We start from the raw sequence: 18,098 nt of genomic DNA on the forward strand, positions 1-18,098 counted from the left end.
AATGACTAAGTACATGACATAAAACAAGAATATAAGTATTGTATCTTCAGTCTCTTTATTGCAGTTTTTTCTGATATGCTTACCAACATTTGCCACCTGATATTGTTTTGTGGCTTTCATAGTAATTTACTTCCTGCTAATTAAACTTTGCGATTCCTAGTGTGCCTTTCTGTCATACAAGTATGTAGGCTACGTGCACCAAATTTGAAAAACAAAGAACTACTCAACAATTTTACCCTATTTTTGGTCTTGTCTCTGAAACAGGCCCTAAGGTAGAACGAAACTTTGTTCTCATTTTTGTCACAAAGCTTGGATTGGGTGGAGAAGCATTACCGTGTCTGAGAGCCAGTTGTGACTGCTGCTGGCCTAATTGTGAGAGGTTGTATTTTATGTGCCCCTCTAAGTGGGAAATGGAGGAGTCTTTAATGTCTCAGTAGCCCTATGTGATTAAAAGGTTTTATAAAATAGTGTGCTGCATTTCAGATAGTAGTACTGCATATACTCTTAGAAAAAGACCTGTAATACAAATCTCTCACGTCAGGATTTTTGGTGGTATGGAGTTTTCACTTAGTTTCATTTAAACATCGTAGCTTTTTTCTGCTGTGAAACATTCTGGTGTCCACTAGCATAATAAATTGTGTAGGAGTATTTTTTAATTAACTGTTTAAAAAAGCTTGGAACCTGTTTACTGGAATCTTGTGGGATTCTTGATCTGATCTTGGTTTTAATATTACTATAGTGGTCTTTTGGGCTGACCCTGTGCTATTGTAATGCTCTTGATTTTTTTAGTGATTCTGTTAAGACAGAGTATATATAAAATATGCTATGCTAATGAAGACTTTGGAAACTAGATGATAATTCCATACGCAAAAATTCTGTGAGCATTTGCAAAGTCAACTAAGGCGTTCTGCAAAGGTAGAAGTACTGAGTTCAAGTCTGACTCGTATCACAGCAGCCGTTTGCTCAGTGACTAAGATTTTGATGCTCCAGTGAGTTTAATTCTGGAGTGGTTACGGTCAGTCTACTGCAAGCTGTTGTGGAAGCTACCAAAGTAGTGTTTCCTGTTGCTTGATTATCATCAGCGTCTCGTGGTAGATGTGTTTGCCTGTATGAAGCTTTGGGTGTTAAAAAACTAATGATTTTGTATTTCGAGGGGATGGAGGAATATGCTGGCTTCCCAGCTCTCTGCCACTTCAGTGAGTATTAGCACTGTGATTTGTTAATGCTGCCCCTTAACTCTGCTGTATTGATGTTCAGGGACCAAGACAACTACTGTAAATGGAGAACAGAATATTTTTTTGTCTATGGTACCTAAGGGGTCTTCTCAGGTTAGTGAACAGCTGGTCTGTGTGTAAGATACTAAACCTGACTCTCCTGGCCTCCTGTCTAGCCCACAGCTGTGCACATACAGGAGTTCCTTACTCTGCTGGCCGTGTGTCATACTGTCGTTCCTGAGAGACAAGGAAATACAATCATCTACCAGGCCTCCTCTCCAGGTTGGTTGTTGCTGTCCTCTTGGGGAGGGAAGGAGTGAGGGAGTAGATAGGTGGATAGAGATTAAAGGGAAGTCCACAAATTTCTTAAACGTCGTTGATTTTTTAAAAGTAAGATGCCATCCATAGTGTCAGCAGTAGATCTTGCATCTTCTGTCACCAATGCACACAGCTTTTGAATGCCTCATACACAGCTGCCAAGTCCATGATGTTTTTCTAGAGCTAGGCTTATAACCCCTCTTACTCTGGCCTCTTTCTGCGGGGGTGAATAGTAAAACTAAAACTTTGAGTGACTTGTCTTCCCTGCACAGAGCTGACCTATGGAACTACTGAATTGTGTCTGCATGAACAGTTACTTCTGTTTGGCATGAGTGCAAACTGTTTCTTTTGATCTGGTAGCTTCCCATCTTGCTTTATGCAGATACAAGATGCTGATACATGACAGCATACAACAAAGAGCTCAATCTTGGCCATATTCAGGTCTACCGTTTACCCATTTCTTGCTGCTTTCAGGCAGCAGTGGGACTGAAAGAGGTAGGCAGGGCCAAGATGCAGAACAGTAGGGCCCTGCTCCCCATCAAATTTATCTCCATTTCAGGATGTTTCTAGAATGGTTGTAGTGATGTATTGAGTGATACAGCAGCATTTCTATATGTCTTCATAAAGCATTTGAAGACTTGGGTGCACAGCTCATTAAGGCAGTTCTAGTCACAGTGTTGATGAACTGTGAGGAGACCGATGGAGCAGTAGAGATATCAGGGCTGCTTGAGCTGAGTACTAAACTCACATGTACAGTGGTTGTGCTTAATGCTACTTGCTCTTTAACAAGACTGTATAACTACATAGTAGAGGTAGAGGTGTTGGCTTTGGTTTCAGCTCAGTTATTTGAGCTCTTAATGACACTGCCCAGTTCAGTCTCCAGAAGACAATGCTGTGCTTATTTCTATAGCACCTGAACTTTGTGCCTTTACAGGAGGAAATGGATTATGCATATTGTAGGAATTCAAAGTAACATAGCTTTGATCTTGCTTTCAGAACATGTATTCCCTTTTTCATGTAGAAAAGTATGACTCTTCTACAACAATAGTTAAATGCTTCAGTAGTTACAGGATGTCTTATACAGATTGAGTATGAAGTTTGTGTTGTTGATATTGCATGGCCTTTGTAGGACTGCAACACGAATGTTCTTGTTGGAAGTGTGTGCAGAGCTACTCTAGCAGCCCTACAGATGTAGGAGTTGCATGTTGAAAGGGGGGTTCTGTTTTTGTCAGTGTGGCATATGTGAGTATGGGCTTTGTAGGCCTCTTCACCATACCAGATTAAATTTAAGTTTTTCTTGTACTGGCAGATGAAGGAGCATTAGTGAAAGGAGCAAAAAAACTTGGTTATGTCTTCACAGGACGGACCCCACATTCAGTTATCATTGATGCGGTAAGTAGTTGATGTGCATGGCACAGACTGCCAAGCTCCTGCAGAGTATAAATGTCTCCTGTGTGGTCCTTGTGAGTTCCCCTTCACAGGGCCTTTAGGATGCTACATGCAAAAGGCTTTTGCAAGCTGGGAAAAGTTGTCTTAATCTGGTTTTTAGATGCAAAGTCCTCTGCCCTTATGTGTGGCATGGGCAATAGGAAGTTGCAAGCTTACATGGGAAATAACAGTAGTTATTCCTGAATAGTATTTCCTTTGTCTGGGAAGCACAGATGAGCACACTCACATGAGAAGAAAATTTATGTATTTGGGAAATTTTTTTACTATTATGTTTAATGGTTGCTGTACTTCTAAATGTTTCATTTATTGTATTGAAATGGAATTTTTCTTCTGAGTAAGATCATCTTTTGTAGAAGATGATATCTGTTTAATAAGCTCTGTATGCAGGGGTGTGTAGTTAACGGATTAGAGTTGACACAGGCTGTCTCAAACTCATGGGGCCAAGTTCTGACTTAAGTTGCAGTCTAAGCTACTAAGTGGCTCCAGATTTACACAGGTGCAACTAAGATGAGAACTTTGTCTGCAATACATAGTAGGGTGCTTATTAAGAATAATGGATGTATTTTTGTCCTTCCTCTGAGGTGCATTCACTTTCAAGTTTCTTGGTACACTGCCAAGCTAGGCACTTAAAACGTATATCTTTCTAGGACTTGTCACAGACTTTACTCAGAAAACTGATACTTATTTTAAGAGGAGGAGTTTAGGGTGAGTAGTGTCATCCAGAGCTGCTTAGGATCATCTTTCCTTTGCAGGAAGACCCAGGTCCACCTGACCTAGTTTTATACTCCTCATATAAAAAGCTGGGAGCATGGTCAGTCTATAGCCAGCAATAAAAGCTGTCACTGAGGATCCTGTCTCTCCTCATTGCCTGCATTTGTGGCAGTACATGTAACATGGCTGGAGATGGCTTTTGGTCCTGGGGATATTGCTGAATTGATATATGCCTCATACGACATAACTCTGTACTGCAGTTACATTTTGCTACAGCCCTTTCTTTAACCACTGGAGTACTGAGACTCCAGTAACTTCTGCTGTTCCTTCTATCTGTTATACAAAAGGAATGGCAAAGAGGAAGCATTTCTAAATCCTTTTCCTTCCTCAGGTTACTCATGCTCAACCTCAGCAAACAGTTTTTGGTAATGGGAATTACTCCTCAGTTAACCTTTTTTTTGCCACAAAAAATTATAATCTAATATGCTAGTGCGTTCAAGTAAAAAATGCTAAGGCAGTTCAAGCAAAGGTTTTTGTAATACTAAATCTGGTGGTATATTTGTTTTAATTTGGAATAATGCTCACAGTCTGTAATGTCTCTTGCTTGATAGCTGTTAAAAAGTAAATATACAGCTTAACTTCCAAAGTATACTTATACTTCTAGACTAAGATATTAGTTCCTTGAAATGATGTGAAAATAATAAATGGAGAATGCCCCAATTTTAGCTGTTCAAGTAAGATTAGAATAAATTCATTAAATAGGGCTCTACATCACCTTTTACCAGGAGAGGGAGCTATTACTATAGTTTATTTACATAGGGCTGTGTAAACAAAGGTGCTTTAACCAACTAGCATGTTTACACATGTAAGAATATACTGCAAGTTATAATGGTACATGCTTTCTTTTGTAGCTTGGAAAAGAAAAAACTTTTGAAATTCTTAATGTGCTGGAGTTTTCCAGGTAAGTTTTCCTCTAATACACTAAATGCAGGAGAACAAGAAAACCATTTTTGTAAATATTATCTAGAATAAAAAGATTCAGCTGATGCAGTAGAAGAGCTGCACTTTCTCAATTTTTTCCTGCCCCTTCGTCTCCTAGTTTCCAATATAGGAGTTTTTTACAAGCTGTTGGCATGTGAATGTGAAGCTCTCCCCTTCCACTGCAGCTCTGTTGCCTTATTGCGAAGTTGCTGCCCTGGAAGTGTCAGTCTGTGCCTTCTTGATTTCCTGATGTGTCACTTGTCTACTTCAAGAACATGCTTTAAGATTGAGATTGCACTTCTATACTGCTTCTGTAAACTACTTGTTTTCAAGTAGGTGGAATCTCTAGCTGTAGGGCTTTTTGGTGCCCCTTTTTAAGAACCACTCCAGCTAGGAAAAACTAAACCTTGCAAGCACTCCTGATTTGTCAGGCTTGCCAGGATGGGCACTGCGTGGGTAGTAAGAAGCTCTGTGTGATGAATTGGGCCCCTAAATCACAGGATATCATAAAAGGTGCTTTTTCTTTGTCAGCTGATAAAAGTTTTGTCAGTTTGGATTGTGCTAGTCAGCAGGCTTTTCTACTGTTTGTTCTATTCATGCTGTGGCTTTAAAGCCTTGAAGTCTTGCTCTCTGCCCTCTTTGAGTTGGCCGACTCCACTCTAATCGGAGTATATAAAACTGGAGTCAAAGAAGATTTGGGTTGGCAGCTTTTTCTTGTGTCCTGGCTTTCTTTGAAGATTGCTCTTAATTACTTTTCCTTTTCATTCAGAATGTAGCTACACAGTCGTCTTGTGGGAATATCTAAAAAGGTACTAGAAGAGTTCTTCAGGGTTTCTGACAAGTTGACCAGTTCCCTGGTGTCCATAGACAGGAGTATGTGTAGCCTACATGCAGCACTGGTAGAAAATGCTGGCTAGAACAGGACTTAATCTTCATCACTATAACTAATGAAACCAAATATTTCTCTTTCAATAGTAACAGGAAGAGAATGTCAGTGATTGTTCGAACTCCAGCAGGAAAACTACGTCTCTACTGCAAAGGGGCTGTAAGTAATTATGCTACATAATAGAGAACTAATGCTACCAGTTATTGTTTCAACAGCTGCAGCTGATGCTGGTGTTTCATGTCTCACACATAATACATGTTGGTTTTCTGTTTAGGGCTAAGTGATTTAAGAGACCTGTAATTCCTCCTCTGACTCTTCCTGCCCACAGAAAGATAGCTAGGCTTTCTGCTACCTAGCTGAAATCCTGAAACTAATGGGAGCAGTACCCTTCATTTAAGCAAAGGCAGGATTTCACCCAGCTGTGCAGCAGCAGTTCAGGAGCTGGACTAAATGCTGTTATCTGAATCTGTAATACAAAAATCTGTTCTCAAGTGGTTGGCTCTTGATCTGGCTCTCTTGTGTCTCTGCACCTGCTGTTATTTGTCATCATGACTTGTACCATGTTGTGCTCCTGTCTTCACTGACAAGAGCAATAATTTACCAAAGTACAAAGGCTGCAAAACTAGTGTTGGCCACAGCCAGACAGTGGTTCTAATTTCAGTGGAAAGCTGTGGAGCTGGCTTTTTGCAACAGAGAAAACTATTTCTGATTTCTGTAAGGATCCAATTTGCTGAAACTTGTTCTGACATATACGTCTGGGTGCACTGCTCTGTTGCTTCAGTTTAACCCCCCTGATTTGATAAAGTTGTGTCAGCTTCATGCTGGTGTGGTGGGAGTGAATTAAGCCCACTGCTGTTGTGCAATATTTCAAAGCTGTACGCCTGGTAGGACCGCACAGCTCCGCAACAGCTTGTTGCTCGTACTGTGCCTGAGTTCACACTGTTTCTTGGAGAGTGGCATTGGAAGGGATGGAGAACAGGAGAGTCTGTAGTAAAAAATTTCATGCTGTCTTCCATATGAGCAGGCTCAGATGTCTTAACAGAGCAAAAGGGTTGTAGTAATTAGTGTAATCTGGTGTTTTGTCTTGTATGTTCTGCTGCATCCACCACTCGCCTAAACTGTAAGTTAACTGCCTGTTCTACATGGACTCTTCCACATTCTGACAGTTGCCTCCTGTCACTTCCATCATAAATTACTTGTTTTGTAAGCCTATCAGTAATCAATGATAGATGTAGGCCTTTTTACTTAGCTTAAGAGCACACGTTTGAGTAAAAGCACAGTTTCTGTATTTCACGTGTGTAACAACTTGTTCTGGTAGCTGCAGAATAAAATCCAGAGACTCGAGGTATGTAGATGATGGTGCTGTATTTTGTTTGGAGCTGTTATCTAGGCCTTTTCGATTACCCTTTGATTTAGTGGTGATAAAGTTGCTGCAGGAGGAAGATTATTTCTGAGAGAATTTTGTAGTAGAACCTATTCTCTGTTTCTGCCTTCTATTCTTTAACATCAGTGTGAATCTTTTCTAGAAAGGATTGCAAGAAGCTCTTCTGTATGGGACTACAATTTGTACTGAATAAAAGCAGACACTTACATTCTTTGAAAATCAATATATCAGCTTAGTAATTCAGAAAGGAGTGTTCTGTATTGCCCAATAATGGGGACCTCTTTATCGAAAGAGGGGAGGAGGGCAGAGTGTACTTCTGTACCCATCATTTAAAGTGGATGCAGTATCTCTGCCACTGGGTACAATCCAGATTACTTACGCAAACCAGAGTCTCTTAAAACCTAAATGTATTACTTGCAAATATAGCCTTGGGTTCTGATATTAGTGAGTCCGTTCAGGTTACTTCACTTAAGCTTGTAAATACACAAATGGAAACTTCGTGTGTTGACTTACTTTGTTGTAATGAATTTGGTTTTAATAGGATAATGTAATTTTTGAGAGGCTTTCAAAAGATTCCCAGTATATGGAGCAAACACTCTGCCATCTTGAATACTTCGCAACAGAAGGTAAGAGAAACAGCATGTCATGAGAATTCAATTTGTCAAATAACTTGCAGCATGTTCTGCGTTGTCTGAGCTTTGCAGTGCCAAATGAGATGGTTATGAAGATAAGAAGTGGTGTGTAATAGGCAAATTAACAAGTCTAAGATAACTTTAAACCAGAGGAAGCTCGTGCCCCACTTCTGTGCGATTTCAGTAGGGAAGTGGAATTTGGAAGGAAAAAATGGGGTTGTGTGCCCATGATGAAGGGCAAGAGCATGAGTTGTATTGCCCAGAATACAGTTACATTGGAGGTAGTGATGTGTTTACCAGTGTAAAAGTCAGATGACGAAGTCCCAGGTTTTATGAAGAAAAGTGAGAGCCTGAACTTGCTGAAAAGCCTGGAAGACCAAGACATCAAAGACAATCTGAAATGATATCTAAGGCCTTTATGACTTGTGTAACACCTCTGTTCACAGAGGAGTACTTGGCTTTGTTCCTTCTTCTGCAGTAGCCTGAGATTTGTGTTATAGTAAAACCGCAAGCCAGTGGTGTTCCTCCTAAATCTGAAAACATCATTCAGGTTTTTAAAAAAAACACAATTCTTTTTGCAAACTTCCACACTTCTTCTGGTAAAGAAACTCTTGTATTTTATGGCACAGACTCCTTTCTGCTTGACTCATGCCAGAAAAAAAACAAATCATTACTTCTGTATGTTAATTCTTCTGTGGTCTAATAAAATGGTTTTCATACTTCATGGGTCCTATTCTCCATTCTGTTGTGCATGTGTAACCCCCGTTATTAATGTGAGTTACGTGCATACACTAAAGAAGAAAAGAAAACAAAACCCAGTCTTTCTAGAGGGAAATGTGGGCTGTGCACTATGTTTGAATAAGTAATATTTCCAGTCACAATATATAGGTAGTTCTTTATTTGATCTTTTTAAAAATACATGAAAGTCAAGCTTGCTTTTGTACTTAAACTAAAAATATTGAAGATGACACTTTTCTTGTTCCAGTATGGCTAGATTGCAATACTGAAAATCAGGGAGAGGTTTGTGCCTGTTACTCTCTCTTGATTTGCACCAACATCAGTAACCTAAATGAGCCAGACTTTTTTGTTTTACGTTAGAAAACCCAAATGCTTTAAAAATGTACAGGGAGACTTTCTGGAACCTAGAGTTTCACAGTGTACGTTAAAAGCTCCTCTTGTTCCAGTGAGAGAGTTAGCATTTAGCATTTGTTTTGGCATTAATGATTTGCTGATACTCAGTAATTTTACTGTGCGTAATGGCTGTCTTCTGTTTTGTAGGTCTGAGGACTTTGTGCATTGCTTATGCGGACCTGTCAGAGAACTCTTACAGAGAGTGGCTGAATGTCTACAATGAGTCCAGTACAGTTCTGAAAGACAGAACTCAGAAGCTGGAGGAATGCTATGAGATCATTGAGAAGGTAAGACATGTATGTTTTTGAGAATTGGATGTATATTCCCTTGCGTGTCTTTTCAATGGTGTTTAGGCTTTATACAGTAAAACAAACAGTTAATTTCATTCATGAGAAACTGGAAAGGTATTCTTTGTTGGCAACCTATTCAGCCCATAGGCCTCTCAAGTTTTAGCTCATAAATCTGAGACAAATACATATATAAAGGGTTATTCCTAATTACAAATGCTTTTCTCACACTCTGTATCTTGCTATCTTGTGTAAGGTGATGTGATAAAGATAACATATAAAATTGTTATTTTATGCCAAGTTCCCATGGACTAGTAAATGAAGAAAAATTTGTTCTGTTTGTTCCTTCGCATAAAGCAGTCACACTTCAAACTTTGAGGGCTGTTGTAGGCACTGTAGGCATAAAGTCCTCACCGAGGCCTGTAGCCACATAGACTGAAAGGTGAAAAACTGCTTTCTTCATGCAAGTTCCAGAATTTATAATTCTGGAAGGGGAAAGTACGTATTGGAGAACCAGTTTGAAACGGTGTGATCCCACACTAAATGAAATGTTCAAATGTCAACACTAGGGGCCAGTGTTTCTCTGATAGTTGTTGGTCTTCCTGCTTTCTGAAGTGCTGGTAGTCACACTTCTCACCTATGCCTGTTTATGCTCTTTCCCTCTGCTCCGGTTATTTCACTTTCATTTTGTTCAGTGGTTTATTTTAAGCATGCTTTGAACTTCAATCGGTTTTGTTAATGAGTCTTAACAATGCAACTGTAGTGCTGGAGTTAGTTAAGCTGGGGCAGAAGAGAGGAGGAAGCTGAGACTGGGATGGGAGCTGTCTTTCACAGGGTAACAGGAAAGACTCCAACGACTTTAAACGATAGCTGAAGACTGAGTCTTTCTTTTCAAACTAAAGACTAAATCTCCTTGTCTTGGTCAGTAGCAGTGTGGTTATCTAATCCTTCAATCTCTAAATCGCATAGCTCCTTTCAGTTTTCTGCTACCTGCACTGTGCTTGCGTATTCCTCTGTTTTCATAGAGGTGAAAAATGATCATGGGTGATCAATCCATTAATATGGGCTGATTCTCTCACCTTAAAATGTGGTCTCAAACCTTGGATCATTTCTAGCCACCTACCTTCTGCCTCTTTTCACAATGTAGTGCCTTGAGAAAAGGGCACCCTTTGAGTTACAGAATAGGTGTTTTGGACTTCGTGCCATATTGGTAGGAAATATCCACTGTATTCCTTTCCTGTTAATGTTTGTTTGCTGGCATACCAAGGAACAGGGAAATACACTTGAAACTTAATTTTTTTAATTTTTTCTTAGAGGTGGTATTTCCCAGGTTAAATTCTGTGGTCTGTAAGCACTTTCTAGATAAACTGGCTTGCGGATGTAACATAAAATGTAACTTATTTTAACGGGCTGATTTCTCATCTTGGGGCTCAAATGAGAGTGGGAGATCTACTTTGTCAGTCTGAGTGGTGAGGTCACTGGATCACAGTGCAGGTGCCCATGCAGAGACGAACTTTAACTGTCTTGCTTTCCTACCTTGTAAACTGTCTGAGAGGGCTTCAGCAGATGCAGTGGTAGCTCCCCTGCTTGGGTAGCTCGGCCTTGCCAATCCCTGTGCTGTCCTGGTTAACTCCTTAAGTGAGTTTGGGAGTGTAAACCAATCTGCAGTTGCACTCTTGGATTGCCTTTGTTAACCTCAAATGCTGTTAGCATTGATAGGGCTAATGTTTCATCGGGGGCTATAGGGTACTAAAACAAATGACTTATTGTAGTTGATTCTACTGCCTTTATCAATTGAGTATCTCATAACAAAACTTTAGCTTTGTCAAGATCTGTAAGTAATGCCAGTCTACACACCTGTTTGAATAAAACCTTCCGTTTCTGTTCTCTGTGCCTGCATAGATGCATACAAGCAGAGATTACTTTAATAGAATCACAGAATGGTTTGGGTTGGAAGGGACCTTTTAAAGATCATCTAGTCCAATCTCCTCTGCCATCTTTCACTAGATAGGTTGCTCAAAGCTCCATTCAACCTGACCTTGAACACTTCAAATGCTGGGACACTCACAGCTTCTCTGGGCAACCGGTTCCACTGTCACCACCTTCATTTTAAATAAAAATTCTTCCATGCGTCCAATCTAAACCTACCCTCTTTCAATTTAAAATTGTTGGCCCTTGTCCTGTCACTACAGGCTGTGGTTAAAAGTCTTTCTCAGCCTTTCTTACAAGCTCCCTTTATGTATCAAAAGGCTGCAATAAGGTCTCCCTGGAACCTTCTCTTCTCCAGACTGAATAACTCCAACTCTCCAAACTTTTCCTGTTCACTTTGTCTGTTTTCACTCTTTTTGAATAATTATAGTCCCTACAAAAAATAGCTGTTACTTTTTTTCCCTGTGCTATTCTGAAATTGTACAGTATAACTAAACCAAATCTATATCAATTGCTTTTAAATTGAACATCTTAACATGTCTAAGGAATCATTAAAATGCTTTTAAAGTTAAAATTTGCTGACTAGATTGTGCCTTTTGACAAGGTTTATTTCTTAGGTATTTTTGGCTGCCTGTCTTTTTTTGTAACTTGGCCAAGTCTCTTCAAGCAGTTGCTTTAGAGTTCCATAAGACTATGGCTAACTCTGTAGTATTAAATTTGTTGTATGAGATGTGTTTTTCTGGCAGACATCTGTGTGTAGACTAGAGATGATTGATTAACATTCATACCACTTGTATTACATAAAGGTAGTGATTATATCCATAAATAGTTGCAATAATTTTTGCTCTGAGTGATTCTATCCAGTCTGTATGTATATTTTATAGGAGGGAAATTAGTTTAAATGATGTGATGCCAGGTGACTTTTGTTTTGTGCGCTTAAGAACTATACAAACTGTGACCACTCATCATGTTGCTATGGTGATTAGTGAATGCTCTAGTCTATATGTTCATCCACAGGCTAGCTTTGGAGTTGTATAACTTCAATTAATTGCTCTTGAAACATTGCCATCTTTCTGATCGGAAACACTTGGTTCCATTCTGTACCTCTTGAAATGTGAATTGTATGCAGAGGAAGTAGAATAGCCACCCTAAAAACTTACTGTAGTGTATATTGCTTGTCAAAATGCTGTATTAGCAATGAGGTGCAACACGCTGTCTTTAATTCCTTTTTGCGTGTGTTCCAAACAGAGGATTATTGTAAGAAAACAATCCCTCAAATTCTCTTTTCCAGGATTTACTGCTTCTTGGAGCTACAGCCATTGAAGACCGCTTGCAAGCAGGTGTTCCAGAAACAATAGCCACTCTGATAAAGGCAGAAATTAAGATATGGATTCTGACAGGGGACAAACAGGAAACAGCTCTCAATATAGGTATCCATCTTTCTGGTTACTCTGAACTTGTCTGGTGTGTGGCAGTTTACATACTAGATCTGCTGTGGGGGATTTTAAAAAAAAAAAAAAAAGGCCTGCTTTTTATAGAATGGTTCCTTGGTATCAGACAGGCATGTGGTAGCCTTCACTTTGGAGAAGGGGGTGTGTGTTGGAGTGATGTCTTTGTTCTGAGTGTCGGGCTAAAGAGATGCTTCTGCTCTTGGTTAAGTGTAGTTCTTGTATGGAGTGAATTGATAACTCTGTGTTCTGATGGAAACTGGAGAGCTCAACCAGACTGTAATGTTTCAGTTATACTGTGCATTATATCAAACTGTTTTATAAATTTTTTTCTTATTTTACCAACTACCTTTTCTAGAGTTTGGGATATGATGGGAAACACAGTAATACAAACTGTATAGCTTAAACATTCTTGCAAACCTTGTCTGTGAAAGCAGGTAGATGCTTGAATAACTGTTTGTGCTGTCACCTTATGACCCATCTGTTAGGAAAGTATGTTGTGATTGTTAGTGGAAGTGTGTTTTTGCTGTTGAGTGTATGGATAGAGTTTGGTTGGTTTGAGTAATAATATTGACTCTAACATACAGATACGGGTTGTTTTGTATAAGTGCAATAATGGTATTCTTGCCTCAAACTTGTTGATTTCATCTTTACTTAGAAACTGGTCTTTGTAATGCAAAAAAAACCCTGGCAATGATGTGAACAAAAAGTACAAACTAAAGTATTTATCACAGGTGTGCTTGGGTACTGATGTCTACTTAAGACATAGGTATTTATCTGTTCTTGCAGTATAAAACTTGAGTTTTTTGCGTTGTAAGATTAGGTTTGTTAATAAAAGCAGCCTTTAAACATGAGGCTTCCTTTTAGGTTATAAATGTATCTGATGGAGTTGGGTGTATATAGACTGATTTCATTTGATGAATTACAAATAAAATGATTTTGCTGTAAGGCTGGGCTGAACTGGAGGTAGACATTGTAATCCTATAGCAACTAGATGTTGTGCTCTGTAGCATTTCTGCTGTTGTACTAGTCTTTTGTGTTAGGTATGCCACATGGGTAGGTCTAGCAAGTACTCAAAATTCAAACCCTTCAGCCTTTTTCTCACTGTGGATGCTTGCAAGGTGGGCAACGAGGGTAGCAACACCTTGTGTAGTCACAGAATGCTGCTATGCTTGAAACATTAATTTGTGAGCTATGCTTATGCTGCCATTGTGCTGTAGTGCTTCACACAACACTAGTAGCCTCCTAGGGGAGGGTCTGCCTTGGTTTCAACACTGTCTTTAGTGTGCTCTTGTGAAGTGCCATCCACAGTCGCAATCAGATTTGCATCTGCAGTTTCTCTGGGCAACCTATTCCAGTCTCACCACACTCATAATAATCATAGAATCATAGAACGGTTAGAGTTGGAAGGGACCTTAAAGATCATAGAGTTCCAACCCCCCTGCCATGGGCAGGGACGCCTCCCACTAGACCAGGTTGCTCAAAGCCTCATCCAGCCTGGCCTTGAACACTTCCAGGGATGGGGTATCCACAGCTTCTCTGGGCAACCTGTTCCAGTGCTTCACCACCCTCACAGTAAAGAACTTCTTCATATCTAATCTAAATCTCCTCTCTTCCAATTTAAAACTATTACCTCTTTTCCTGTCACTACACTTCCTGACAAATAAAAAAAATTTCTTTGTCTAGTCTAAACTTACCTTCTTTCAGTTTAAAACCATTGCCCTTTGGCCTGCCACGACAGGCGTTGGTAAAAAGTCTCTCAGTCATTCTTTTAAGCCCCCTTTATGTATAAAATCTCCCCAGTCTTCTGTTCTCCAGGCTGAACCACCCCAACTCTCTTCGGTTTTCCTTATAGGAGAGGAGATGCAGCTGTCTGATGGCTTCTGTGGCCTTCCTCTGCACCCAGTCTAACAGGTCCATGTCTGTCTTCTTGGGTGCAGTAATTCAGGTGGAGTCTCATGTCCAATTTCTCATCTACCGGTATGCCCAGGTACTTTTCAGTAGGGCTGATCTCAGTCCATTCCTCCCCCAATCTGTGCTGATTGATATTTGGGATTGCTGCAACCTAAGGGCAGGACCTTGCACTTGGCCTTGTTGAACTTCATGAGGTTTTCATGGGCCTAATCCTCTAGCCTGTCAAGGTCCCTCTGGATGGCGTCTCTTCCTTCTAGCATATCAATTCCACCATTCAGCCTGGTGGTGTCTGCAAGCATGCAGAGAGTGCACTCAATCCCACTTTGTCATTTATAAAGACAGTAAACGGTATTTATTCCCAAGGCAGACCCCTGAGGGGCATTAGTTATTACTGGTTTCCACTTCTACACTGAGCTGTAACTCTTTGGATGTGGCCATCCAGCCAGTTTCTTATCCATCTAACAGTATCTTCATCAAACCCGTATCTCCAGTTTAGAGGTAAGACTACTTCTGTTATGGTGAGCCATGATTTTTCAGTTGAGGATATGGAAGCAGTGCAGCGTTGCTTCCCTGTATCCCTATGTGAAGTTTGAGCAGGGCATATGTGTCTCCTCTAAACACGGAGGATAATCATTCATGCCTCAGATGCTGGATTCTGCCTGCCTGCAGTATGAATGTGCCTGTGGGCTATGATCTTGAACTCTGGTTCAAGCAGTCTTTCTCCCAGGACACTTGAAGGGAAATAAGTCCCAGAAGTACCTGATTCATCTGTTTCATGGACTTAGTCAGACTTATAAATTAAAGAGCTAGATACCAACTTACAGGTGTGGATTGACATTTTATACTTGGCTTTGAACCAGCAGTTGATCTTGCTCTACTCGGCAGCATTGACAAAAATATGCCCTGATCTCAGAGTGTATTTTTGCTTCCATGTTAGTACTGCCAACAGTAACTATTATAGAACTTCAAAATATGACTAAAAGATAACTTGTAATCTTACAGTTGCCAGTTACATTGCTTTATGCTAGTGCTAGATTAACATCTTCATAGTCTTGAAATTGTATATAATGTGTAGATCTCTTATTTCACTGAATTTCACTGAATTTTTTTAGAGTTGGAAGGGACCATATAGATCATCTAGTCCAACTCCCCTGCTGAAGCAGGATTGCTTAGAGAATGCTACTCAGGACTGCATCCAGGCGAGTCTTGAAAATCTCCAAAGAAGGGGACTCCACAACCTCCCTGGGCAGCCTGTTCCAGGGCTCTGTCACCCTCACCGTGAAGAAATTCTTTTTCATATTCGAGTGGAACCTCCTATGTTCCAGCTTGTGCCCGTTGCCCCTCGTCCTGCCACTGGGGACCACTGAAAAGAGTCTGGCTCCCTCCTCCTTCAACCCACCCTTGAGATACTTATAGGCATTAATAAGGTCTCCCCTCAGCCTTCTCTTCTCCAGACTAAAGAGTCCCAGCTCTCTCAGCCTTTCCTCATAAGGGAGATGCTCCAATCCCTTAATCATCTTTGTTGCCCTTCGCTGGACTCTTTCCAGTAGTTCCCTATCCCTCTTGAATTGGGGAGCCCAGAACTGGATGCAATACTCCAGTTGTGGCCTCACCAGTGCAGAGTAGAGGGGGAGAATGACTTCCCTTGACCTACTAGCCACACTCTTCCCTATGCAGCCCAGGATTCCGTTGGCCTTCCTGGCCACAAGAGCACATTGCTTGCTCATGGTCATTTTGCTGTCTACCAGGACTCCCAGATCTTTCTCTTCGGAGCTTGGCTCCAGCAGGTCCGTGCCTAACCTGTATTGGTGCCTGACATTCTTCTTGCCCAGGTGTAGCACCTTACACTTTTTCCTGTTGAATCTCATGAGGTTCTTCCTTACCCAGCTCTCCAGCCTGTCCAGGTCTCTCTGCATGGCAGCACGGCCCTTCGGGGTGTCAGCCACCCCTCCCAATTTGGTATCATCAGCAAACTTGCTGAGGATACACTCTGTCCCCTCGTCCAGGTCACTTATAAACCATTGTTAGGCTTGACTTAGATCTTTCTATTCCAATCTTGATCTCCTTCCTGTTTAATGTGATGCCAAGATGCAAAATGACTTTAATTGCAGGATTAGTTCTTCTGACTCCATGACTTCCAAGATGCACAGCAGAGCAACCCTGTGTTTTCTACAGGTGATTTTCTCTTTTTCCCCAGCTCTGCTTGTCAAGTGGCATCTTGCTCATTTTGAAAGAGGTAAAATCAAACAGTGAGCAGTGGTTTAGAAATTGCAGCTTGCTAGTGCAACTGCTGTTCCAATCAAATGCTACTAGAAAGTCCTTTTGAATTAGTTACATTGAATTTGTAACAGCCTACTGCACAAGGCTGTTGCCACTCCCCGGGGGAAGAATAACCCTGACATGGAGGGGAAGTCCTTAAGTTGTAATAGTCCTTTTCTCCTCAGTAAAAAGAAGGAAGTTGTTCTTCATCCTGGGACTAACTTTTAAAAATGGCAAACTGACTTCTTCCCAAGTTAGTGTTTTGTCTGTACCTGTTGAAGCTTCATTACTCAGTTCTGTACTACCACCTAAGACTTATTCACAGGCAGAATCAGAGGCTATCTGTAAAGCTTTCGTGTTGTAGGGTGTGCTTAGTTAGAATATATTTCATGCTTTTCCCAACAGCTGTGAGCTCAATGTCGTTCTGTGTTGTTCAATCAAGCAGGAAGTAAACCTTATTTTCATCTTACTGCTGTTAACAAGCTGTATCTTCAGGGTTGCACCAGGTATTCATATTCCACACCGCTGTGAAAATGGAAGAGAAACAAAACTTCAGCAGGTAATCAAACCTGCTGCCTGAAAGTGCCTGGCTACGTGATACAGGCATGCCTTCCGCAAAGGAAGATGAGGGATTTGCTTTCTTGACAGAAGTCATTCATGCAGGCATGTTAACCCTGGATTATACATTAAAACTTGCCTAATTATAAAAATTCTGTAGCCTGAGGAAATGATTTGCATTGCAATTGGTGAGCCAGTGTGGCCTTCCTAAGGAACCAAGAATCCCACAGAAAATAAATTCACGCCTCGGTTCTCTTGTTGTGAGATATGGAGAGAGACACTTAATCTCTTTACACTGATTATGCTCTTCTACTTTTTAACCTCTTGGCCTTGCAGTGGTTCCTCACTGGATGTTCTTACACTGCAGTAGCCTCCAGTCTCCATTTAAGAAGAGTAAAAGACTTCCTGAGACTTCATTTTATGACAGCAATTTCTTAAACTTGCTGTGATTCATTCATACAAAAGCACAGTAGAAATATGAAATAATTCTATTGTATTTCTTTTTCCTATGTGACTTAGATTGGCAATAAAAGGTATATGCTTCAGATGAATTCTCTGCTGTTTTATGAAGCTACATGACTGCCAATCCCAAGTGAACCTGCATGAGCTTTTAGGATAATGCAGTGGGGTCAGTCTTCAAGTCTGCATTTGTCTTTTGCCATTAATATGAACTGGAATTAAACTTTATTCTGTAAATGCCAAGTGTATAAATATATTTTGGATATGACTTTGTCTCATGTCAGTGGCAATCGTGTGGCAGAAGAACTGCCACTTCAGTAGCACTGAGTGGTACTGCAGTCACTGGCTTTTACTATTACAGAAATAAGAGGATTTTTTTGTTTTGAGAATTTTGCTTTGAATTTTGGTGTCCTGGAAAATGTGCCAGAATTGCTTTCTGAGTGCTTCTCCAGACTGTGGCAACTTGCTCTTGATCTTTCATGCCCCAGTCCCACACTAAAAGTGATTTAGTACAATTACCTGATGCCTACAGGAGTTG

At 40.5% G+C, this 18,098-nt stretch overlaps 1 protein-coding gene across 3 annotated transcripts in view; it reads left to right on the top strand.

The window, feature by feature from the left end:
- The window catches only part of ATP8A2 (ATPase phospholipid transporting 8A2), a 341,299-nt gene that overhangs the window by 80,929 nt on the left and 242,272 nt on the right, over nucleotides 1–18,098 (top strand). For all 3 annotated transcript variants that reach the window (XM_074153982.1, XM_074153972.1, XM_074153990.1), the window contains 7 exons: nucleotides 1,391–1,496; nucleotides 2,842–2,924; nucleotides 4,604–4,653; nucleotides 5,649–5,718; nucleotides 7,485–7,569; nucleotides 8,854–8,993; nucleotides 12,214–12,352. In XM_074153982.1, the coding sequence (XP_074010083.1) occupies nucleotides 1,391–1,496; nucleotides 2,842–2,924; nucleotides 4,604–4,653; nucleotides 5,649–5,718; nucleotides 7,485–7,569; nucleotides 8,854–8,993; nucleotides 12,214–12,352 (673 nt within the window). The remainder of the gene's footprint in view (nucleotides 1–1,390; nucleotides 1,497–2,841; nucleotides 2,925–4,603; nucleotides 4,654–5,648; nucleotides 5,719–7,484; nucleotides 7,570–8,853; nucleotides 8,994–12,213; nucleotides 12,353–18,098) is intronic.

The sequence above is a fragment of the Numenius arquata genome, chromosome 1 (assembly GCF_964106895.1).
Source record: "Numenius arquata chromosome 1, bNumArq3.hap1.1, whole genome shotgun sequence".
Lineage (NCBI taxonomy): Eukaryota > Metazoa > Chordata > Aves > Charadriiformes > Scolopacidae > Numenius > Numenius arquata.